The sequence below is a fragment of the Mixophyes fleayi genome, chromosome 1, assembly GCF_038048845.1.
Source record: "Mixophyes fleayi isolate aMixFle1 chromosome 1, aMixFle1.hap1, whole genome shotgun sequence".
NCBI classification, from domain to species: Eukaryota; Metazoa; Chordata; class Amphibia; order Anura; family Limnodynastidae; genus Mixophyes; species Mixophyes fleayi.
The window spans coordinates 406429111-406454205 of record NC_134402.1 but is presented as its reverse complement, the minus strand read 5'-3'; the positions used below and the strand labels follow the sequence as shown (position 1 = coordinate 406454205).

Below are 25095 nucleotides of genomic sequence, written 5' to 3'. Positions count from 1 at the left end.
ATTCTTGATGCATAAACATCTATATATAGCCAATTACAAACCTGTGGTCTTCATTAGTGGCAATCAAACTGGACACATTGCGCAGTATTCCACCTCCACTCTCAATGATAGCCAGTGTGTTGGTCTGACTTCGGTAAGTTAATGTGCCAACTAAGAAAGCCAGTGCCCCATCCACAGAACATATATCTGCTTTGTTCTCTGTGCAGTGAGCAGACAGATTCCACAAGGCACTTAGTACACTCTTCAATGTGGACTCCTAGAGGGGACGAAAGAAAAATAGATTACTTTCCTAAACTATTATTTCTCACTGCAGACCTAAATCTCTCATACACAACCTTCACTACAAAATAGTAACCGAAATTATACATTTTGGGATTTGTAGTAATTCTGAGAAAGGTGAAAGACCAAAGAGAACTAGAAGAATACCAAAAGTAGTAAATAAGCCACGGCTATATTATACACAGCATTTACCTTCTTAACCTGAAGTGCACATTCCGTCAATGCTTTCACACTCCCAACTTCTCGCAAAGTCTTTTTGCTATTTATATCTGCTCTCCAGGACAGATTCCGGAGCACACTTGCAATGACCTGCAACACAAAATAACAGTCTATATGAACTCTGTTCCTCTCTATTTGTGTAATTCCCAGAACTGATGCACCCCCCCCCCCCAAAAAAAAAGGTATTTCGCTGAAAAAACATTGTACATGTTAAACTCTAATATATCCAATAACTTCTACATTCTTAGCTATTATATCCAGTTTAGTTGGCATCTACTAGGGCTGGCAATAGGAGACCTAGTGGGACCTCTTAAAGAAAACAAAAACAAATGTTCACTGTAATCAGCTCTTCCTCACAAAGGGGAAAAAAACAAAATATCGCTGTCTCTGTGTCAAAATGTGTACTGAATGTTACCTTAAAATCACTATGGTGTTGGACCCATCTACTTTCATTAAGTATTATAAGAGGTATCAACAGCACTAAAACCTATATCATTGTAATAAGAACTGTTTTATTGGATCCCAGGCACACATTAATATATCAGTCCATATAAACAGATTATAGTGTTATGTGCTTATTAAAGTGTTACCTGTTGCAAATCTTCACTTTCTGACTTCAGCTGGGCTACAAGAGCTCGCATACAGCTTTTCATCGAACACAACGTGGCCTGCAAAGTGAATGAGAAAAAATAGCTACGGAAATGTACACAGAGATATGTAACCATTTGCCATATTGTTATTTTAGCAGTAATATGTAGAATGACTAAGAGCCTGGCCAGACTACCCATTTAAAAACATTACAATAGTGGAGGTGAGGGTGTATTTACAAAAGTATGCATTTTTCAATTCCTTGTAAGTACAAAAGGGACAGTAAGCAAAACAAACCCCCAAAAAACCTACCTTGTTGGCTACATCTCCAAAAGTCAGATTTGTCAATGCCATGCCAGCATAACGACGTAGGGTAACACTATAGTGGTCATTAATAAGTCCATACATTTCACAATCCACGTGTAAAAGCTCTGCAATAGCCTGCAATCCCCCTGTTAGAAAAGATGGAAACAAAGACGTATATCGGTGATTAAGTGTGGAAATCTTTGCCGTCACAATTTCACCACCATAAGATGTGCGACACATTCTCTTACCAAGTTCATTCATTGCATGTCTGTGTTCTTCATCAAAGGAGAGCTTCATCAGTACACACACTGCAGGACAGATCTGATGTTCCACAGGTGCAGGCACTAAGATAATACAGGATCATGTCATACATCTTACTGCAATGACTATGCAGACACTATATAGAAAGTAGGCGAGCAATGATTATATTGTACTAACTGAATGGCTGGGAAAAGTGGATGGCTATGGATACATATTTGGGAACCCTTACTAAGTGGTATTCATTCATTAAAAGATGTGTAGAAATAATATTAGAAGTGGTACTAGTTTGCCAAAAAGCAGACTACCTTTATCTCTGAATAATTAAAACAACTATCATTATCCTTAAAGTGCACTTGTCACCTAAACACATGAGATTGCGGCCTTCATAACTAAACATTCATAAGGCACCGCACTTCCTAGTCCAATGATTTATACATTATTTTCAGCTCACAAAACAGCTCCACCTTCCAGAGGTGACAGCTGCACATTAGGCAACACAAAGGAAATTGCAGTAAAGCTACTAGTACCACCAGAACACAAAGTCATTGGATAAAGCAATCTCTACGGTCTCCTAATAAATGTGTAACTGGGGGACCATGTGGATCCTATGTGTACATTTATTTTAAATCCGTCATACTTGGATTTTTGTCCTGGTCCATTCCTTGCTCGTGTGCCTCCTGCCATTCCCAGCAAGTTTCACAGTAGGCCCGAATCTGTTCCAAAAGGTGCAGGACTCGGATTTCTCTCCTCCCCCTCTTGTCATCGGGTTGAGAGTGAATGATGTTATGGAGGGCTGCGCTGGCTCGGGCACGTGCTTCTTTACTTCCCCGGGAGTTCCCCAGAAGCACAGAGTCTTTATCGTTGCCATGTAGTAATTGGATAAGGAGAGGAAGACATCCAGATTGGCGCATGGCGATACAACTATCCTGTGAGCTTGACATGGCTAGAAGCGTGCGGGACATATCATCCTTGTCATGGGTACCAAGCATAGATAGAAGGGAATATACCATTTCCACCTGGAAATATAGATTTTGTCTGTTAAAGCAAGTAAATGTTTCAATAAGCATTTATTTAAACCATACTGGCTTAGATAATGTCCAGAAGGCCTAAAGTGCGGTGTCCTGCTCTTGGACAAGGTTAGGGAAGTAAACACCTTAGTTCCTGAAATTCGGGTTAAGTAAAAAGTTTACCTATTCACAAACTGATCCATAGCAATGGTGCTTTCACTGTTTTACCTCCCATTCCAGCCACTAGAAACTGAAGGAAGAGTGACTGATCTTCACTTACGCCTAAAGCTAGCGCCACCAATTCCGCAGCGCTGTACAGAGAACTCATTCACATCACATCAGTCCCTAAAACCATTGGGTACAACAATGTATGAACATGGTGGCTGTATTGTTTGTTCATTATGTAATGAGAGAGAGAGAGAGAGGGAGAGAGAGACAGAGACAGAGACAGAGGGAGAGAGGGAGAGAGACAGAGACAGAGGGAGAGAGGGAGAGAGACAGAGACAGAGGGAGAGAGGGAGAGAGACAGAGACAGAGGGAGAGAGGGAGAGAGAGAGACAGAGGGAGAGAGGGAGAGAGAGAGACAGAGGGAGAGAGGGAGAGAGAGAGACAGAGGGAGAGAGGGAGAGAGAGAGACAGAGGGAGAGAGGGAGAGAGAGAGAGGGAGAGAGGGAGAGACAGACACAGAGGGAGAGAGACAGAGAGAGACAGAGGGAGAGAGGGAGAGAGAGACAGAGAGGGAGAGAGGGAGAGAGAGACAGAGAGGGAGAGAGACAGAGAGAGACAGAGGGAGAGAGAGGGAGAGAGAGGGAGAGAGAGAGGGAGAGAGAGAGGGAGAGAGAGAGGGAGAGAGAGAGGGGGAGAGAGAGGGGGAGAGAGAGGGGGAGAGGGAGAGGGAGAGAGAGGGGGAGAGAGAGGGGGAGAGGGAGGGGGAGAGGGAGAGGGAGAGGGAGGGGGAGAGGGAGAGGGAGAGGGAGAGGGAGAGGGAGAGGGAGAGGGAGAGGGATTTTTTTCACTTACCCGGCAGTGGAACGCAACAACAGGAAGTTATAACGCAAGTTTGCGTTCCAAAAGCCGAACTTACTGTTGTTGGAACGCATATGCAGAGGTTGCCAGCCGAGGGACCGGACAGCAGGTAAGTTCACCCGTGTATAAGCCGAGTGCCCTTTTTCAGCATACAAAAGTATGCTGAAAAACTCGGCTTATACACGAGTATATACGCTAAGTTAATATTTTCAATATGGTGTCCATACACTCAATATTTTTGCTTTTGTCCTCCCTTAAATTGTTAAAGTGCATATTAGCCGTATATTATTCTTACATCATTACTGCTAGACATAAACCATGGATATGAATAATCTGTGTTACTTCTACTCTCTACATTATTTCACAGCGGGCAGCACGGCCCACAAAATATATGACTCCACTGGGTGTAGGACAGCGTTACCTAAACTGTGTGCGCCTAGGGTGCAGTGGCCAGGGCCGGTGGTAAGCAAGAAGGGGGACTACTTGGTAATGATTTTGGCTTAGGGGTGCCATGAAAAAAATCTGGAGACCCTAAGGGTGTGAAAGTTTGGGATTCACTGGTGTAGGGGGATTGGTATACTTTAAAATGTATTTTCCCGTCACTGCCCATTAAATGATACACTGGATTATGTTGCTTGAAGGTATTCTTATTCCAAACATAACTCCCTGAACAATGAGGGACAAGAATTGGGCGGATTCAATCACCCACGGATGGCTCCCAGAACACGCTTCAAGGCAATGTAACATTATAGATTTTTATTTGCACCCCACAGAAGTGTGCAGGTAAATCTGTAACAAAGCGAGAGCAGCCAGACACTGCGGTGGTGGCCGTCAGCGCATCATGGGAAATTAAACTCCCCCATATACTCTTAAAACTGACAAACAAGTAAATTAATTGAAGGTGAAACTGAAGTAACCAAAACAAAGCCCAAGTGAAATGCAGCAAACTAGTCATTTTGGTCTGGATGTGTAATAAATGCAGCTTCTAAGGGGCAGATTCCCTTGTTCCACAGTAATAGATGCGCATTATTACCGTTAATATGCTGATTTCTGCACGCAGCTCTGTGACCCGGGAGCAAAAACCTACGTTAAAATTACCGTAGTAACAGCAATAATGCGCGTCCTGTGTTGTTCTAAAGAACAATGCGGGGAATTGAATCTGCCCCTAAGTGCGCAATAAGAGACATTATACTAAATAAAATGTAAACACTTATTTTGAAATAAATACAAAGTAAATGTAATGTTGTGCTTGTTGAGGGAGAAGAAAAGGGACAGGCGTCAGGGGCTGGCTGGGCAGAGGGGCATCTGCCAGCCCGTGCCTGGCGCATGGTGCAGTGCCTTGTCTGGATCATTGTGCTACCTACTTTTTATTTCCATTAAAAAGTTGCTAATACGTTTGCCAGCCAGCCCCTGATAGTACACAGGAGATTGTTGTTTGAGAGGATTTCTGTGGCTCTTGCAAAACACAAAATGAAAGCTCATGCTCAATTTAATAAATTGATCATTTACAAATATGGCCAGGATTAAATTTACCAGCAAATACATAATTTTCCTCTTTAAAATGAATAATCTTCTTGTATATATAATAATACAAGAACATAGTAAGAATTCCATCCAATATGCAGAATAACAGCAACTGTACATAAAAACAGGGCTCCTGGCGACCATCACTGCAGGAAGTGTGGGCTCTGTATTTACCTTGGTACCCAGATGACTAGTCAGCCTTCGTGGAACGGAGTAGGTACTGTTAGAGCTCATAACACTGGCAGTCTCATGATCCACTCGAGCGCTTGTGCCCTATAATGAAAGAGTGATAAACGATTGTGAATGAACTGGAAGCTTTAATAATGGACAGACACCGTCATTCAATCGTAAGATGTATGAATGACTATTGAGGTTAACGTTTCTTCCTTGGTTGTAAAGGGAAACCAAAGCAGAATGATGTGATTCTACGAGGCTGAATGATGAAGGCATATAGATATAGTAGATAAAGTACACTGATTACCCATAACAGAGCATTCTACACATAAGGTTCAAATCCATATAACTAATGGTTGCTGCATTATATGGGATTAAGATATTGAACTTCAACAGCAAGTAAAGCCACACTTTTAATTCATATACATCAAGGCAGTGCATTACTGAATACATATGAAATCATTGGGAGTGGGTTGTTCACTATGTGAAGTAATTAAACATTTTGTTGGAAAAATATATACCAAAGTGCTGTTAACTTTTTTCAATAGCAATTTATGGCATTTAATGGTAGCCTAGAATCTGCTATATTTTCTTTTTGCAACAGAAGCTAAACAGCTAGGATTAAAATACAGTGGTATGGTTAATTTACCTTTCCATATTGTGTCTAGTATGGACTCCTTAGAAGTATAATGTAAAAAATAGTCATTGTATATTATAACAGCACAGTTTTCTCATTCTCCCAAACCCTCTGCTTTATTCTTCACATCCAGTCTCCCATGTCTGTCTCCTCCACCTTAGAAAGATTTCCAGATATATACTTATATTACCCAAGATGCTACAAAAACGTATCCACTCTCACATTCTCCTCACCCATCTATTCCAGCTTCAATCCATCTTAAATACCACAGTAAGACTAATTGTCCTCTTACACTACACCACATCTGCCATACTGCTTTACAAATCCATACACTGGCTCCCTATGTCCTCCAGAGTTCAATTAAAATTATTCATCCTTCCCTACAAAGCCCTCAACAACTCCACCACTTCATACAGCTCAAATTACTTCTCCTCTTAGATCTACCTCTGACCTGTGCCTCACCTTGTCTGTAGTAACCACCTCGCACTCCCGTCTTCAAGACTTCTCCTGTGCTGCTCCCCACTTATGAAGTTCTCTACCACAGCCTTCAAATCTTTAAAAGCTCTCTGAAAACCCATCTCTTTCTTAGATCCCTGATCCAAACTATTTTTTTCAGCCGTGTCCTCTTCCAAATTGAACGTAAGCTCGCTCGTGAGCAGCCCCTCCCTACCCTTTGTTTTTATGTCTGTATTTATTTCGTCTACCTTGTATGTCCTTGTTTTATATATGTCCTGCTTACCCCACTGTCTGGCGATGTGGAGCACTGTGGCGTCTTACAAATCACAGATAACGTCAATATTAAATAATGAGGATTGCGATAGTATCCTCATTTAATTCCTTAGTGTCGCAGAGCCATTTATGTCCCCATTTTCTAAAATTAGTTTCCAAAACAGATTTCCTGTGTTTCAAGCCTGTATAATAATGTTTTCTATTTTTCTCTCCAGCTCTGGTTGAATATAAAGCCTGTACACAATGCTCCAGAGACACCTCCTGGGATCCAGCACTAAAGTAGTAGTGTTTGTGAAGACACTCCTCTTGCTGCTTATCACGACAACATTAAATATTCACTAACCCAGAACACAGAAGCATACGGGCTCAGTCTCAGGGGTATGAACGGATTACAGCTCCATCCATTAAGTCATCCAGTGATTAACCTTCTCCACCCCTGCAGCACTCACAGAATAGGATATCCCCCAGATGTCCTATGAAAGGCCCTGAGCACCAGCCAGTAACCATCTGGCTCAAAACATTATCAAGGGAGCAAATGTTATTAGCACATTAGTAACAAAACTTATTTTAAACAGGATGTATGTGTGAATCTGTATGATCGTATTCTTCTGTAATGTACTTAAGTATATGACATGTAGTAATAAATCTGTCACAAAACTGAACTGCCTGTATGTATCTCCATAGTTACGTGGTCTTAACCATCATTTCATAAGACTCAGAACATGAAATAAATCATACGAGTGTTTCATAAATATTCGTTTATGCAGCAGAAAATCTGCAGTATACATACAGACTGTACAATGTAAGTTGTTAGATGTAATGGAGATATGCTTAACCCTTTATGATACTGGCGAGGCGTAACCACATTTATTTCAGTAACAACCTTCTATCTCCAAGTGGACCTACACAAAGGGGGACTGTGCTAAGAAGCCGCATGGTGGCCTGTCTACATCAGGGACCCCCACCACCTAAGACAGGGACCTTTAACAGAATGCAGAAACTAACCAATCATTGAAATAAAATTGTGGCCTCATTAAAATAGAATATAATTGATTCAAAAGTATCAGTCGCTTTAGTTGACTATTTGTGTGATGCAAGACTCAAGATATCCGTACATAACGTACATATTCGCCACCAAACCAATCATATAAAGTGATGTCTGGGGTAACTGAAAAACAAACCAGTAATTGAAGGCTTGCCTTAGCCCCATGAATGATTAAGGTGTTTATTTTAGGGCTAAGCAAAACTCTTGGCATCTAGAAATTAACATTCATTATGTCTCAATTGTAATTATATTACTACACTTAGATGTCCATAAATAATAAACTAATATTGTAATAAACAAATAGCTATTTGGGAGTGAGGATTTCTACCTGCCGCAGTGTCAGGTACATATATCTGGGTCTGGCTATAGCTGTCCATGCACAGTGTATCAGATGGCTCCCACATCTCCAGTATTGGTTTTTGTTTCATTCAATAATCAGACTGCGCACAAATGAACTAACATGTTAATTGCTACTTGAATGCCATTTGTGAGTTAAAATGTGACAAACAGAAAATTCCTGCAGCCTGACTGAACAAAGAAAATGCTCAGCGTCTCACTAACACAGCACAAACTGACAGCACAAGAGAGGTCTGTGGCTGGTTTTCATACAACAGCTTAGCTGGTCGCTGTAGGTTTTGGTGACACATACATAACATTAGACACATGTATGCAGCAGCTATGTGCAAGAAATCGACCAATAAACAACAAAATCAATAAAGCAATTTAAATCGCATAAAAATAGACAACATATAAAATATACTGTACATTTTCTTTCACCTGCCCGTTTCCAGCAGCGCTGCCTGTAGCAGTCTCCGAGGTCCCTTGTCCATCAAGAGGCTTTTTTGCATCCCTGCTGCCAGCATCGCTCTTGCTCTGCGGCACCCTCTGTTAATACAAGAGCGAACAGGAGTTACATGGAGACAAAGCAACCTTCACAAGGCGCAGGCTCTGCCAGACTGTCCATAGACTAGCTCCGTTCTTCTCATAAATCCCCTGGACTAAGCTCTGTCACATCCTAAAGGTGGACGACCAAGGATTAGTAGTCCAGACTGTGTGCTTAGGCGTGATGTTGTGATAAAAAGGAAGTGTGCTGCTGAGGATTACAGCCCTGGTAGACAAAGGATGTGCAGCGAGACATGAGAATCCATCCTCCACCAGCTGAGCTCCTGCACAGGGATATGCAGCTCGCTCTGAGGAACTGTCTTTGCTGCAGCATCACATGACCTCATGCATCTTTCAAGGCCACAACTGTTCAGCCAAGGCAGCACCACTAGGTAATTGTTTGGTATATGCCCCAGAAGGCAGACGGTGCAAATTCAATTACAAGCATGCCTGGCTAATTCTGTTTAAAATGGATTAGTGGCTTCCCTCCCATCGGATGTTTTCTGGACATTTATCTAAATATCTGTAACATTTCTGAATATGTGCAAAACCACTGTAGTATTTAATACTAGAAGTAGAAAATCGCTGACAAACAGTGTTAGACCAATGGTAACTATCAGCACTATGGACTGAAAAGTACTATAATGTAAACGTGCTCTGTGTACACCAGTAATGGGCAACCAGATATCCTTCAGGGGCCACATGGGCAGCCCGCTAACATGCAAATGGGCCGCACTTTACCCTTAATCTTAGTAAGTAGTTAAAATAATACATCAAATCTAAGAAAGAGCCACCTATCTGCAATAACATATCAGCAGGCATTTTACACAAGTGTATCAATCTATAACAAACTAATCTGACAGCAGGAGAGCAGGAAGGAGCCGTCTGCCCGCAGGTGAAGGCTCGGAGGGCTGCACCAAGACTGCCTGTTGCCCAGCACTGGTATAAACAGACTTTCTGACCGCCAAGTACAGGGCAGATAATTACATCCTCAGCAGATACTTAATACAAAGTTTTGGTGACAGTTCTCCTTTAATATACAGTAAAATGAGTCAGTTGAGGCTAAACATTTAATTCACTGTTGATTACTTGGGAGTAAACAGAAGGACAGACACACCGTGCTATATATCTGCAATTCACACACTTTTCCTCCTATATTGATTACAGTGTTTGAATAATAAATCTCACAGAGAACTATGTAGTGCAGAGAAACAGTCACAAGAAGCAGCTCAAAGGACAAGTTACTTTTATCCCAAGCACAGCAGTGTCACAGGATTCATTTCAGGAATAGATATTAACTCTTTTTAAAAGCTATCACCGACAAGTCACAATCTAAATGGCTGTAGACGGACACCACATCTTATTATGGACAGTCACAACCACCGCAAAACATTAAACCACACACAATAAATACATTATAAGTGGGTCCTATACACAGAAGAGATCTACAGAGCAGACACAGGAAATGTAAAGTGTATTACTCTCTACTCATCACTAACACTCACTGATATTAAAGGTGCAGCCATACCTCCGCTAAACCAACATAACAGTATATCAATAAGGAAAAGTACTTCTGTAAAACACACTATACAAAGTTGTCAATGGCAATCAGATTTCTCCAGGATCAGCATCTACTTTCCTTAATTTTTATTCAGAAAAATGTTCTCCGATTGAGGGTCCTTTAACTACTGCACATTTTCTATGGCATAAAACACAAAAGCTCTGTTGAAAGTAAATTATGCTCCTTCCCCTATTACAGACAGTGGATGCTTCCCCCACATCTTTAAACCAATGTCCTATTGGAATGTGATAAAGCTGAGAACACATCACCGTCCCCGCCTCTCTGGGTGGGAGAACCTGTCATTTATACTTTGATTACCAAGCTAAAGAGGCGTCTCTCTCCTACCATGCTGCAGCGAGGAGAAAGCATGGTGGACATATTCAGTACAGTAATTTCATATATATTATTCAGCTCAGTAACAGATATTAATGGCAAATCATGGTTTGTGTTCTTTACTGTGAAATTTGCAGAAATGTGCTGTAGCTCACAGCAATCACACATTGGTTCTGTCTACTGCAAAGTAATCTAATGTCAACAAACGGTCAGATCCTATGTGATAGCTGACTATTTGCACCTCATAATATTGTATCTAGCATTTGTTAATATTATCCTTGAGTAACTTGAGGACCTGCGCCTATTCTGGAGCCTCTGGTGAATTCTCAGTCAATCAGATATTTAAGGGTTCTCCTCTGTCTTCCCCTAACCTCCTACTGAAGGTACTTACAGTAGCAGTTCAACACATGATATGTACACCATGAAATGCATGGAAATATAAAATAGGGGGTGGTACATAAGACTATGCTTCTATGTCACAACTCGCACATAGCTAAGCAGCAGTAAAGGAGTATGGGAGATGTAATGAAGATGAACACCCCCCTGACGTTTATTTCAGAAGGCCAGATCACATAAGAGGTGGAAGAACATAGAGAGCCATGCAATATAATTCTCACAAGAGACTTGGAGATATAAAAAAAAAAGCACACCCAAAACAACTCATTGTCAACAATAAAGCTCACGTTCGGACAACATAAAACAGTTTTCTGTGCTATATAAACTGCATAAAACACTGCACAGTTGCTCAGCTATCTAGCTCACAAGCCGTTTAATCTTTGGAGATCTCAGGCAGACGCATGTGTTCCCTGGGGCTGCTTGCTTTGGTACATGTCTTATTAAAGCCCTTATTATGCATCCAAATTTAGAAACAGAATTATCGTCATTCAAAATGTCAAAGGCATTAGGCGGAGACAACGGAAGCTACTAAATGATGCACTGCCAAGTAGAAACTGGTATCATTACGCTGTATTTATCCACAACATACAATCAGCCTCAACATCTGCTCATTGACACCTATACACAAATCTAAAGGTCTAGATTAAGGCCCTAATCTTTAATGTGAAACGATGGGAGAACACTGAAAGTAATGCAGCATACTGTGACACTCAGTCCTTGCTAGATGTCTACAGACAGGCAGGTATGTAAACTCATACAGCAGTCATACCAGAGATGTGGTCAGTCATCAAATATCATTACTAGGAGTCTTCCTGCAGGGGTGTCCGATATAGATAATTAGTTTAGTGATTAGAATAATTACAGTGGTATCTAATGCCTAATATCTACCACTGAGTATTTCGCGTATTTAAAGACTAAAAATAAAAACACAGATTTGATATATAAAAACAGGATAAATAACAATATGCTGGATATTTCACGGTAAACTGTAAGTTATATTATTAGAGTAGAAGCATTTAGGAACAACAGCAACTCAGCCAAGAAGCAGAAGACCACGTACAATCACAGAGCGGGGTAAACGACTAAGACACATGTTGCGTAAAAGTCGCCAACGCTCTGCTGATTGCATAGCGGAAGAGTTATGAATTTCCACTGGCATTAATGTAAGCACAAAAACTGCGGCTGGAGCTGAATGGAAAGGGTTTCCATGACCAAGCAGCTGCATGCGAGCCTCACATCACCAAGACCAATGCAAAGCGTCGGATGGAGTGGTGTAAAGCAAACAGACAATGGACTGTGGAGCAGTAGAACGTGTTCTGTGGAGTGACAAATCAAATTTCTCCGTTTGGCAGTCGGATGGGCGAGTCTGGGTTTTGCGAATGCCTGGAGAACGTTACCTGCCTGACTGCATTATGCAAACTGTGAAGTTTGGTGGAGGAGGGATAATGGTATGGGGCTGTTTTTCAGGGTTTGGGCTAGGTCCCTTATCTCCAGTGAAGGGCAATCTTAATGCTTCAGCATACCAATGCTATGCTTACAACTTTGTGGCAACAGTTTGGGGAAGGGCCTTTTCTATTTCAACATGACTGTGCACAAAGGAAGGACTACACAGACATGGTTTGAAGAGTTCGGTGTGAAAGAAGTTGACTGGCCAGCACACAGCCCTGACCTCAACCCCATCGAACACCTTTGGAATGAACTGGAACGGAGATTGCAAGCCAGGCCTTCTCGTCCAACAACAGAGCCTGACCTCAAATGCTCTACAGAATGAATGGGCACAAATTCCCACGGAAACATTCCAACATCTTGTGGAAAACCTTCCAAGAAGAGTGGAAGCTGTTATCGCTGCAAAACATACATACATATATACACATGCACACACAAATATATATATATATATATATATATATATATATATATATATATATATATATATACATACATACACATATACACATTTATGTTAATACTTGAGAGTATGTGAAAGACTGTACACATAGGAATCTATATAATAGAGCCACAACAAGTACTGAGAGGACAGGAAAGTGGAACAAGGCATGGTCTGTCCTTACATGAAGGCATCACTAATAATACAACATAGCATAGAGTACGTGGCTTATAAATAGCTAGGTTGACAAGCATGCGTGCTTGGGGACACAAAGGTATAACCAATGCTGATTGGATGAACATGATAATAAAATACTAAACATTAAAAAAGACACTATACAGGATTATTAGGCTTTATAGTCACTTTATTTTATCTGTGTCTGGTAAAACAATAGACCTGTTTTTGCGCCTCTGCACCAGTCCTCAGTTCCGTATCTTGCAGACTGCAGATTTTGATTTGTTATGGAGAACCAAGAACCTAAATAATTAACAGATTTGATACACTATCCTCAGCCGAAGAACAATGGAATACCAGTATCGGACTATAGTTAACCAGCTTTTTATGGTATAACACTGGTTTGGCTTTACTAGGCACTAGCACTTAAACATAATCTCCTATTATATTAAGCAATGCTTATATTAAGCAACAGAAGCTCTATAAAACATGTGTTATGTGCATGTTTAAAGTTTCACCATAATGTGCCTTTAAAGAGATGCAAGTATAAGTATGTTAGAGATTTCCATAGTTATGGTGTCATAGAGCCAGGGGCGGGCTGGACCAGGGGGCAGGGGGGCAGCGGGCAGCTCAGTCTAGCGGCTGTTCGGGCCTGCCCCCTCCCCCCGTCCACCGCCATGGATGCAATAATTTTTTTTTGTATTACCGGCGGCCGCATCGCGTGTCAGCGCACAGGCGGCCGCATCACATGACACGCTATGCGGCCGCGTCATTATGACGCGGCCGCATCGCGTGTCATGTGATGCGGCCGCCTGTACGCCCCCTGGGCTGATACCTCCCAGCCCGCGCCTGCATAGAGCTTGTACACAGAGCCACAACACATTGTGACAGTGAGAATCACCTCAAACAAGCATATTTTGTTCCAAATGTTATGGATATATAAGAAATAATGTACCCACTAACTTAAAATCATATTAGCCCCTCGCTGCTTAGGCTTTTCTTACCCATGTACCAAACCTATTTTGGCACCTTGTGTGTTGGTCACATTCCAACTTCAATATCAGTAATTTGTGTACGCAGTACCAAAACAAATTATACCCTGTTTTTTCCAAAAGAGTTGAATTTTCAGAAAATATCATTAGTTTGTTTACACCTCTTCACTTTTTTGGCCATTTGCTTTGTGTTTTATTTAAATGCAAGCAAGAAATACTCTGTGTTTCTCACTTTTGCATCAATCCACCGTTCCAAAACAGCAGAAAGCAGGATTTTAAACACAGGTTTTCATAATAAAATCTGCACTTGCAAAGAACAATGCAGTCGTTTTTCCAGCTAGTTTTCACCGTCTTTAATCAAATGCATATAATGTGTAGGAATAACATGGTAGCCTAACAAGGCATACTATTCTGAAAATGAGGATACCCATTTTACTGAAGTCAAGGAGAGATCTGGAAATCAGGACCCCCCCCCCCCTCCTCCCCAATATCTGGAATTATTAACTTTCTGTAGTGTATGGTATTAATGTCTGTTGAGCACCAGACACTAACTTACTAAGGGGGCACATTCATTTGAAAGAGAAGACTATCCTCTTTCAAAATGAAGGATTCCCATAGTTTCTTGAGCCAGGATGGGTGTTCTAAAACCTCTCCCACATCCTGGACTCCTTAATGTTTTCCACAGTTTAGGCGGTTAGATCATTTGAAAGAAGGAACGGGTCTCTTTCAAATGAGGAGTTTGTAGGTGCCATGATTGGGGAGATCGGGTGCTAGTTAGTTTACTCCCCCATCCCCTAGATCTTTTCATTTGTCTGTAGTGTAGTGGTTGGGAGAGGAAAGGCTTGATGACATTACCATACATCCGGAGCGATTACATCAACCCCCCTGCCACTTCCCCGGTTACCAGCGGCATATTGTATGCAGATTTATTTAATTAAGAGAACAATTTTGTGTCTAACAGGCTCCCTCAGTAATGAATGAATGGACCAAAATAAACCTCACTAACCTCCGATTCTGCAGTTTGGGACTGTAACACCTGCCGCATCCGGAACAGGTCTTTTTCAATTTGCTGGATTCTTGCCACTCTCAGCTGCAGACATCAGAAAACATGTGTAAATAGGATATAATATCTCTGCAATTCTTATTATCAATATTGCATGTATGTTTAACCTATATTTGGTAGATATGTCTACTTTCAGTCTGTTACTTTACCTGTACAAGGATCACAATATCTTGACAAAGTTAAGTTGCATTCATGTCTCTTCGGTCTTACATTCACATACTGTTCTCAGAGGGATGTGAATGATGCTGTGCATAAGTGTTTAGCATCTTTATCATGAATATATAATATAAATAACTGATGAATACATGGTTTTTTTTCCCTCCTTTCACAACCAGTTAACTACCTTCTGCTAAATAAACACATCTAATACTTAAATCATATGCAGACTTTACATTTGTTGAAACTGCTAAAAAAAAGGAAGAAGAAAGAAGAGTTGGGGAGAGGAGGAAGGAAGGAAGAGAGAGAGAGAGAGAGAAGGAGAAGCTGATAAAAAGAGAAGGGGTGTGTGATTTTTAACATCAATATCATTAGATTTTATTAGGTGATTTCCACACACTCCCCACACTTATAACACATCGTCGTCAACAGGGACAGGCTTAAACCCACTAAAACTTAAGAACAAAATACCCCTTTTTGACATAGTCATTGCAGTTCAGAAATAATATAATATCATATTTCCCTGGAGTTCCCCCTATGTCATACCTGTGCTCGTTTCTCCATGTCCTGACAGGTCCCCAGTTGTTCCTCCATTGCAGCTCTGATCTGTCTGGCCTCAAACTCCAATTGTCTTCTGGTCATGTCAGTTTGTAGAGAAAACTAAGCCAGAAAATCATGAAACGCTTACTGTAGACTTGAGTTAAAAAAAAGATTTCTCACAAAGATGATGTATATGGACAAGGTCTACGTGAAGACAATACAGGGCGAGTGCCATGTAAACACAATGGTTTAACATGACAGATACAAATAAGGTGAAACAAGTTGGATGTATGTAGATATGTGACACCACAGTCTTTCTGCATTAATGACAGGAACATTACATCCTGACTCTGCGCTCTTAGAGTACTCTGCTCCTTCTACTATCTAATGCTCAGGCTGTGGCTTCCCACTTCCTCCATTCCCCTCCTTACATCATGACGCCCTCTCTGTCCTCACTAACAATTACAAGAGGATACATGTCACTGCCCCTACTTCAAGGAACAAGCCACAACTAAAGTTTGAACACAATAAAGTGCTCAGGCCCAAGACAAACGAACCTTCAAAACAGACCCATTATTGAAAGGCAAAATCTTTATTTGTGATCACACAAAGAAGTTAAACTGTGTTCCAAGCTGCTGACACTCACGTTTTCAGTAAGAGGAAGGCCATCGATTCTTTTAGTGAGATTTTGTAGTTGGGCATAGTACCAATCTTTCTCTTTTTCTTCCTTTTCAAGCTCAGCAATAAGTAAAGACCTAAATAGGAGAGGGATATAAATATGTAATGACTCTGACTAGAATTAAGAACATAAATTGATTTCATATAGTACCAGGAAGTTTTCACTAAATAATGAGCTGGTCAATCTCATTTCTGCATACTCGCACACAACGCAGCCATTTTCCCTGGCTCTTCTGTGCTCAGCTGAAGGCTTGTTCCTTTCTTCATTTGTTTTAACCATTTCTCAAGTCTCTTATTTTTATACAACAGATTAGGGGACACTTGTGCATAGGTACAGGTATAAAAAAGTGCTGTAATTAGAAACCATATGTTGGAGGTAATTTTCTAATCTGACCTAGAGAATTGAGTTAAAACCTAACCTGCTACGTGTTACAGCACACTTATTACACTGTTACCTATACACAAACACCACCATTATGTTTAAATATGCTGTTGACATCTGCACGCTGGACGTGGGATAATTTTTTTTAAAATTTTTTTTAGTCATTCATACAACTGAATGGAGGCTCACTCAATGTTTTCTATGTCCGATGTGCTCAATCTCTCCAATGGATAAGTGTGAACAGTATAATAGAAGAGTGTTATTAATCTTTATCAATTAAGTGAATCATATGAGACTTCTAGAGTAAAATCATCAGCATTCAATCTGTGTGGATTAACACCAAATTTGTAAGGCTAAAATAATTGTGCCCATGTGACATTAACATAACAAATTAATAATGTGTGCAAAAGTGTTCCATGTAATTAACGGGGGCTGCACCTAACGGATACATGATGTCAGAAGTGGATATATTTGTGATAAAGTTATTGTTGTGGAAAGAATAATACATTTAGTCAAAGGAAGAGACACCTATCTAACATTTCAGGGGGCATTACAGTCAGTGTTACAGGCAATAACAAACAAATCTGACAGCAATGGAACGAAAGAGCTGAGAGCCGCCTATTGCCCATCACTGCTTTATGGAAAATGGGTGATGACTATGAACGGTGAACCAAGTGCACAAGAGAGGTATGACGGGAACCATTTCTCCACACACACCATTGGCTCTGGAGTGTCTCTCCGCTTCCTTACCAGAGCGGGATGTTCACAGAAGATGCTCAGACTCTTTCAAATAGGCAGAGGGGGAATTGCGGAGAGCAGTTTGGGGCAAGTCCATTTAACGGAGGGTGAACGGTAAGAAATACTTACATATTTAACTGTTTGTACTCCACCCAAAACCTTTTTCTTCATTTTGGGGGAATTCCTTAAGTAAGTTAATGTGACATCTATTATCCACTGTAATAATTGACATTGTTTAATGACTAGGTACAGGCTTAGTTAAACCTCCCTGTTTCAATAAACTGTGGAGAGTAGGGAATCTGAAGATACAAGGCTAAATACCAACTATATATTGGTTACTATTACTTAACAAGAATGAACACACTATTTTCTTACCTCTCCTTTTCCAGTTCCTCCATGTAGCCAGCGCTTTCTTTGCTGCCATTGGCAAAACCCCTTCGTGGGAAGGAACCCATGGGAACTGGGCTGCATTCTCCCGAGTGGCCAGAGAGGGAGCCTTCTCTGCTCCCAAAAGAGCGAAGGGACATTTTAGATTTCATTTTGACCCCTGGGAAGTTACTGCCATCCAAATTTAATTCTGTAACGTAAAAAACAATTGAATATCAAATGTATGCTGGCTGACATCACCTACATAACAATCAACATATATAGTTTTCAAATAAATCATTTCTAAGAATACTGCAGAACCAAGAAAGAGGTTTGAGAACCAAGGTAGATAGATTAAAAAATATTGAATATATTAATAGAAAGGAAAATTACACACAGAGAATTCCTGGCATCTGTTAGAAAGTCACAGGGGAAAAAGCTGCAGTACTAATATACATTGATTAATAACACAAATCCTCGTCTTATTTTTGCCAATAAAATGAGTGGAAACCAAATATGTCCGTCTGCTCATCACTCTACCATCCTGCAATAACACTACTCTCAGAAATGGAAACATGTATCATTCTTGTAAACAGTTCAGATTGGAATTAGGCGTTGAAGGCTGGATTTACAGGGAGCTATTGAAACTCCCAAGAAAGAGTGTTAAAATAATCAAATGTCTGCAGTGTTTAAAAACAAATACATTTCTCCCCATAGCTGAGAGTTGTGTAGCAGCAGTTGAAAAATACTAAACAGCAGCGGAGACTAAGTTATGTCTGCAGCCGGGAAACAAGTCCAATTACAGTACTAACTACTGAGATGAGCATTCAACACTGATGAAACCTTCCTCAGAGAAAGCATCAGTCTCATCACACAGTAGCCATAAACACCTCTGTCGCGAGTTTACCTTTCAGCCGTTCCAATAGATCAATCTGGCCGGAAGAAGCCATGGCTTCATCCTCAATGCTTCCTTGTAGCTGTTTAAGAACCTCCTGCAACAGAGAGTGCAGCACAATCAACACCCCGATAACCAGCATATTGTGCACAGAACAAGCTTTACGCAGCACTGCAGTCTATGCTGGCAATGAGAGATCACTCAGTCTGCTCCTGCGGGAATCTAACTTACACACTAATAGAAGATATTAAAGCACTGGCACAATGCCACTCAAGTCACTTTACCGCAATACTGATCAGAAATGCATGGATATCAGGGCTCTAAATGCAATGGGAAATGTAGCTTTGATGCATTCAGAATGTTTGATGGCTACAGTTAAAAAACAATATTCAAAACACCTGGAGAGAAATGTTTAAAGTGGGCCTTTCAGTCCACATAAGGTCAGACTGGTGTAAGACCCAGCGATGCATTGCAATGCTTGTTATTGCACTCAGAGAAGGATACATTTATCTTTAAAACTACTAAAATGCTCCACTTAATCAGCCTCCTTCATATCCTTTTCATACAATGCCGCTGGCAATAGTGGTGGTGAGGGGAGGGGCACAGGGGGTGACAACATTTGCCAATATGGAGGACCGTTCATTCTAAAATACGGGTTGCTGTTACTTGTATAAACGTTTGAGGAACTGAAGCAGCGATGACAACGAGCGATACTTTCTAACACACTGTAAATGTCCGGTAGTAAGACCCCCTTGAATGATACAGATAGAACATTCAGCATCAGAGCACTGAACTGCTGCATAGAAAATGTGAATAGGATTCAAACATCTGTGAACATGAGAACTTGTACACACAGTCAAACCCTAATTTACAGTTTCAAGGACCATGAAAAAGTGGTGTAAAACTGGGAAGATGTAATAAGGAAAAGTCTAAAAACTGCCCAATCTTCAGGTAAAATAAGGGGAAGATACACAAGGCAATTTAAAATTGGCCAGATTACACTGTTTGTATGTCCAGTACATAATGTAAATGGACTGCATGAAAAATCACTTTTACACAGCAAGATATTAACTTGAGAAAACAAATTCTAAAATATATCTTGATCTGAGCAAATGCATATTATGTGTACCATGTTTTGTATTACTAAATTATGACTTGATGTATCAAACTGATCACTTGCAGCAATATAAAAAATAAATGAGGTGACTCAAGCGCTCCAAATATTCCCCATATAACAATGTGATTGACACACATAAATTGAATAAACGTTAAACTTAAATTCAATGTATACTTTTAAGTTTCTTCTTATATTGATAGTGAACATCCAATAGGCTCACATAAACATAAAATAAGTAATATAGTGTAATAACATCAAAATAACAGTAATTAAAAATTACAATGTGAACATTAAATTATTTCAATGCTGCTCTTCATTTTTTTTTTCATTAAAGTGAAAAAAGATCTTATGTCCTTCCCTGCAAGGACATAATATCTTTTTTCCGCTTGAATAATTCTAGTTTTCGGTACGAGTATTCTGCACATTTATTTCAGGATATTATATTATGTTTTATATTATGCCTCTTAGGTGTGTTTAGATGTATTTTTATTAAAATTCAATTTGTCATACAATATCACACGAGGCTCTTTCCCCCGTTTTTTCTTCCTTTTCTATCTATTATGATCGATTAATGAGGGGATAAGTACTATTCCTCTTTAAGATCCACATAAGGGAGGAGTTCAAGATATATTTTTGAGGCGCAAGTTCTTCCTTTTTTTGGTGAGTGCAATACCATTGGGGATTTTGGACCTATTACCCCGAAAAAAATTGAACAGCAGCATTGAAATAATTTAATATTCACATTGCATTTTTTAATTACTGTTATTTTGATGTCATTACACTATATTACTTATTTTATGTTTATATGATCCATATTGGATGTTCACTATCAACATAAGAAGAAACTTAGAAGTATACATTGAATTTCAGCATAACGTTTATTCAATTTATGTGTGTCAATCACATTCTTATACGGGGAATATTTGGAGCGCTTGACTCACCTCATTATTTGTTTTTCATATTTTTTCAATTGGTGTATGGTTGTGGGAGGATCATTTGAGCACTAAATTGTAGAGCGCCGGAGTGATCACGATTATTCTTTTTCTACACTTGCAGCAATAGACAAACAACACTGTACAGAAATAGGATAGTAGAAAATTAGGGAATAGTATTAAGGTAAACAAGAACGTAAAGTGGGGGTTTAACTGAATGTTTTGTTCCAAGTTATTAGTAGCTAGTCTTTATACAGGGTGATTCAAAAGTCGCAGTACACCCTTTTATTTCAAAAACTATAACAGGAATTGGGCCGATTGGCCGATTTCAAGATGTTTGGTACATACCGTAAAAGATAGACCACGTCACCCATACCTTACTGGAGTATTCAGGTTTCCAAATTTCCTGTAGAGTTTTTGAAATAAAAGGGTGTACTGCGACTTTTGAATCACCCTGTATAACTGTGGTATGAATTTATTTTGTGATATACTTAAATACATTTACTGTGCTCATTTTTTCCTTCTTAAATAAAAACACATAACACAGCAATGGTGGAAAGACCTAACCAAATTATGTGACTGATGCACATACGTTACTCCACATGGGGAAGCTGGTGTAATATTTATGAAAACAGGAGTAAACCCATGGGAACCAAATCCTGATATTTTCTTAGTACAGCTTAGAAAATCATTTTAGATGTATACATATTTCCTCTATGTTAATCCAAGGGTGTATTATATTTGTACACTATTAATAGATAAAGAACTGAAGAACAGCAGCAGGGCTTATTTGAAATTACTATTCACTAGGGGGTGCTAAAGATACTCATGAAATGAAATGTACACTGCAGAATATTTATAACAGTCTTATACCTGAGTGCGCATTTCAAGAGCAGCTACCTACATTATCATCTACATATTATCTATAGTTTCAGAAAAATGCAGATTACTTATTAGGCGAGAACTACACTGTATGTAGCTTGTGATGCAAGTTGAACTCGCCATAAAAACGTGGATTTACAGAATATGAACTGCATATATGAATAATATAGGAGGAGAAAGGGAACCTTACATAGCTCTCGTCACACTAAAATACCCCCAGTAATACATTTTTCACACTGTGTTCTTTCAGAACATTATTTTACAGCCTGAGGAAACAAATTCTCCTCTAAAATGAGGATATCCTCCTATACAGACATTTAGAAAGTGTCTTGTTTAAATATTTGATTTGGTTGAACAGTGTTTATGTAATATAAACAAAATACAATGAGACTTTCATTATGTGGTTTCCTCAGAAATTACAGAAACCAAAAATAATTGGCACTGTGTGTATACCAAGATTATTTCAGGATCTGCTAACAGTTCTCTGTAGAATTAAACACAGCCAGCGAAAAGTGGAAAATGTCCTTTACAGAAGGCTGTAAATGCCAAAGATACAGACATTTAAACAACCAGTAATTTATTCGATCACAATTTGGTTACTACAGATTCTTTCCTTGGATATCAGCTTTACAAAATACATGTTCCAAGTATACTAATGCAAACGTCCAGGGGAGTTCTAAAGAATAAGAATGTAAAGCAAAATGTATTGCTTCTAACACTGGAATCTTATGTCCTGGTCTGTAAAAACCTGCTTGTGCAATGAAGGTCAGTAAATGTTATGCATTGGACCAGAGTTTCCTTTTCTCAATACATCTTGTCAGGATGAAGCAGTGTTTGCTGCCATTTCACAGTTGGTGGCTGATGCAGTCAGTCTATTGGCCCATTATTATTTGTGCTTATATCACATCACACCAAGCAGTAGCACCCTACTAGAGAGAGTACTTGCATACCATGGCTAATGACAAATAGTAAAAGCAATCATCTGTATTCAGACAATAGGGAACCAAACACTAACACAGCAACATTTGTAAATACATAAATCTTGATTGAGAAATGGCTATCAGATCATCATCATAGATTTGTAAGTGTCACTGTGCTCCACAGAACCAAACAGTGGGGTAAAAGAACAGGCATAACCAGGGACTAAGTAAATGCAGACATAAAAATAAAAAGGTAGGGAGAGTTCTGCTCATGAGAGAGCTTACAGTATAACTGCAAAAGGCCTCAGCTGAAACAAGAGTGTGGCTCAGAGTAGAGATTGGGACAGTTGTGAAGTTGCATCAATGTAGGTAGTATCGGGGGGTGTAGGGAAAGCTCTAAGAGAGTTGGGTTTTCAGAGAGATACTAAAGATATGAAGGCAGTGCTAAGAGTCTCATCGAAGGTGGTAGACAGTTCCAAGAGCGAGCAGCATGGGAGATGTCTTGTATCTGGAATACCCGAGATGAGGCGTAGGTCAGAGGGCGAGTCTTTGTAGATGAGGTTTGAGATGTATGAAGGGGTGGTGAGGTTGAGGCCCTTGTAGGTAAGGGTGAGTAATTTGAATTGGATTCTAGAGAACACAAGAAGCCAGTGTAGGGATTTGCAAAGTGGTGTGACATATGTGAAGCAGAGACAGGAAGAGCAGTCTCGCTCTGCGTTTAAGATGGGTTGAAGTGGAGTTAGATTGGTGAGGAAACTGCAGATAGAAGGTTGCAGTCATCAAAGGGGGAAGATGAGAGACTGTACAAGAGCTTTGGTAGCATCTTGGATAAGAAAAGGATGTATTCTAAGGAGGAGGCGACAGGACTGGGAGAGAGACTGGATTGTAAGAAATAAAGCAGAAGGCTGGAGTCAAGTCTAACACCAAGGCAGTGGGCTTATGAGACTGAGGAAATTGTGGTGTTACTGACAGTGAGGAAGATATGATTTGATATTTGGGGTGACTCTGGGAGGAGGGAATTTGGTAAACTCAGTTTTGGACATGTTGAGCTTTAGCGTAGAGGCGATACTGGAGACCAAAATAAGCAAATTAGTTCCCCAAGAAAAAAGGTTCACAGTGAGAATAGAGCCTTGTTGGACCTGAACAGATAGATGGAGAGTGGAGGATGTGCCAGAGGGAACCGCACTAAAGGAGCGGTTTGATAGGTAGAAAGTGAACCAGGAAAGAATTCCAGTAAAGGGTGTGCAGGAGGTCCAGGAGGATGAGATGTGACCCTCAGACACTGCTCTAAGTAGACCACTGCACGCTATTTCCTTATGCACAATACATTTTGTGAGTGCAGTCTCAGTGGAATGTTGGGGGTGGAAGTCTGATTGCAGAGAGTCGAGAATGTAGTGAGGGGAGATAAAGTGAGACAGACAGTTGTACACGAGTCGCTTAGGCAGTTTTGAGGCAAAGAGGAGGAGAGAAATAGAGCGGTGGTTGGAAAAAAAAAAAACAAAGGTAGAAGCAATTGGCTATCAATGTAGAGTATTTAAGGAATACCAGGGCATAAGCACGGCCTTTGCAGACTAGGGGTGAAAATATGTATAATGCATAGTTTCCATTTCGTAACTTCATTCAAATATACTTGAAGGGGAACCAGTAGACATAGTGGCAATTCATGAGATAGGCAGTGTAAACCGGACTGCATTACAGAATTAGACAAAATGCTGTATAGAAAATTGTAATAGGTTTGCAATGTGACTAGTTTCACCTCTGATGAAACCGCCCCCAAAGAGGCAGAGAAATGCGTCAGTGATTCTAGCCAAACTGGAGCAGATTTTTGTCTAAATTTTTCAGCTAAATATTTCAACTTTTTAAAAAAAAAAAAAAAAAAAAGTGTCCTTGATGAAGTTCCAGCCTCATTCTAACAATTATCATCTGGATCTTAACGTACAGTTAATACATATAACATGAAAGACTTTCCTGATGGCTTCCATGGTTGCCTAAAAGAGGATTGAATTGGTGTTCTACTGTGAGCCCCCTGAGGGGTTGTTGCTTATAAAGGATTGAATTGAGTAACATCTGCATGTTTGCTAAATATCACACAAATTTATTCTGATCTTCTAGACGCAAAATTGGAAATGAATTATTAATAGTATTTATATTTGAACTACACAGGTGGATTACCGTTTCCTATAAGGACCGATATTTATAAAAGACATTGGACTTTTTTAGTGCTTTCATACCTCATATATGATTATGGTTGAGCTGGATGGACAAATATGTAATTTGGTCATTTGATATTTATTCATATACCTGCCAAGTTTACTGTGTTGGAAGATATTCTTAATCTATTTTTTTATCATATATATATATATATATATATACATATATATACATATATATACATATACATATAT

General features: G+C 39.9%; 1 protein-coding gene across 7 annotated transcripts in view; it reads right to left on the bottom strand.

Moving 5' to 3' along the window:
- APC (APC regulator of Wnt signaling pathway) overlaps positions 1 to 25095 on the bottom strand; it is an 86672-nt gene that overhangs the window by 7780 nt on the left and 53797 nt on the right. For 3 of the 7 annotated variants that reach the window (XM_075181701.1, XM_075181718.1, XM_075181725.1), the window contains exons 4-16: positions 18852 to 18936; positions 17954 to 18155; positions 16427 to 16535; positions 15787 to 15900; positions 15028 to 15111; positions 8561 to 8680; positions 5385 to 5483; positions 2291 to 2669; positions 1641 to 1736; positions 1399 to 1538; positions 1089 to 1166; positions 472 to 588; positions 42 to 256 (exon numbers count right to left, since the gene is read on the bottom strand). In XM_075181701.1, the coding sequence (XP_075037802.1) occupies positions 42 to 256; positions 472 to 588; positions 1089 to 1166; positions 1399 to 1538; positions 1641 to 1736; positions 2291 to 2669; positions 5385 to 5483; positions 8561 to 8680; positions 15028 to 15111; positions 15787 to 15900; positions 16427 to 16535; positions 17954 to 18155; positions 18852 to 18936 (1838 nt within the window). Of the gene's footprint in view, positions 1 to 41; positions 257 to 471; positions 589 to 1088; positions 1167 to 1398; positions 1737 to 2290; positions 2670 to 5384; positions 5484 to 8560; positions 8681 to 15027; positions 15112 to 15786; positions 15901 to 16426; positions 16536 to 17953; positions 18156 to 18851; positions 18937 to 25095 lie in introns of all 7 variants that reach the window. The other 4 variants (XM_075181669.1, XM_075181681.1, XM_075181710.1 and 1 more) reach the window with 3 other exon arrangements.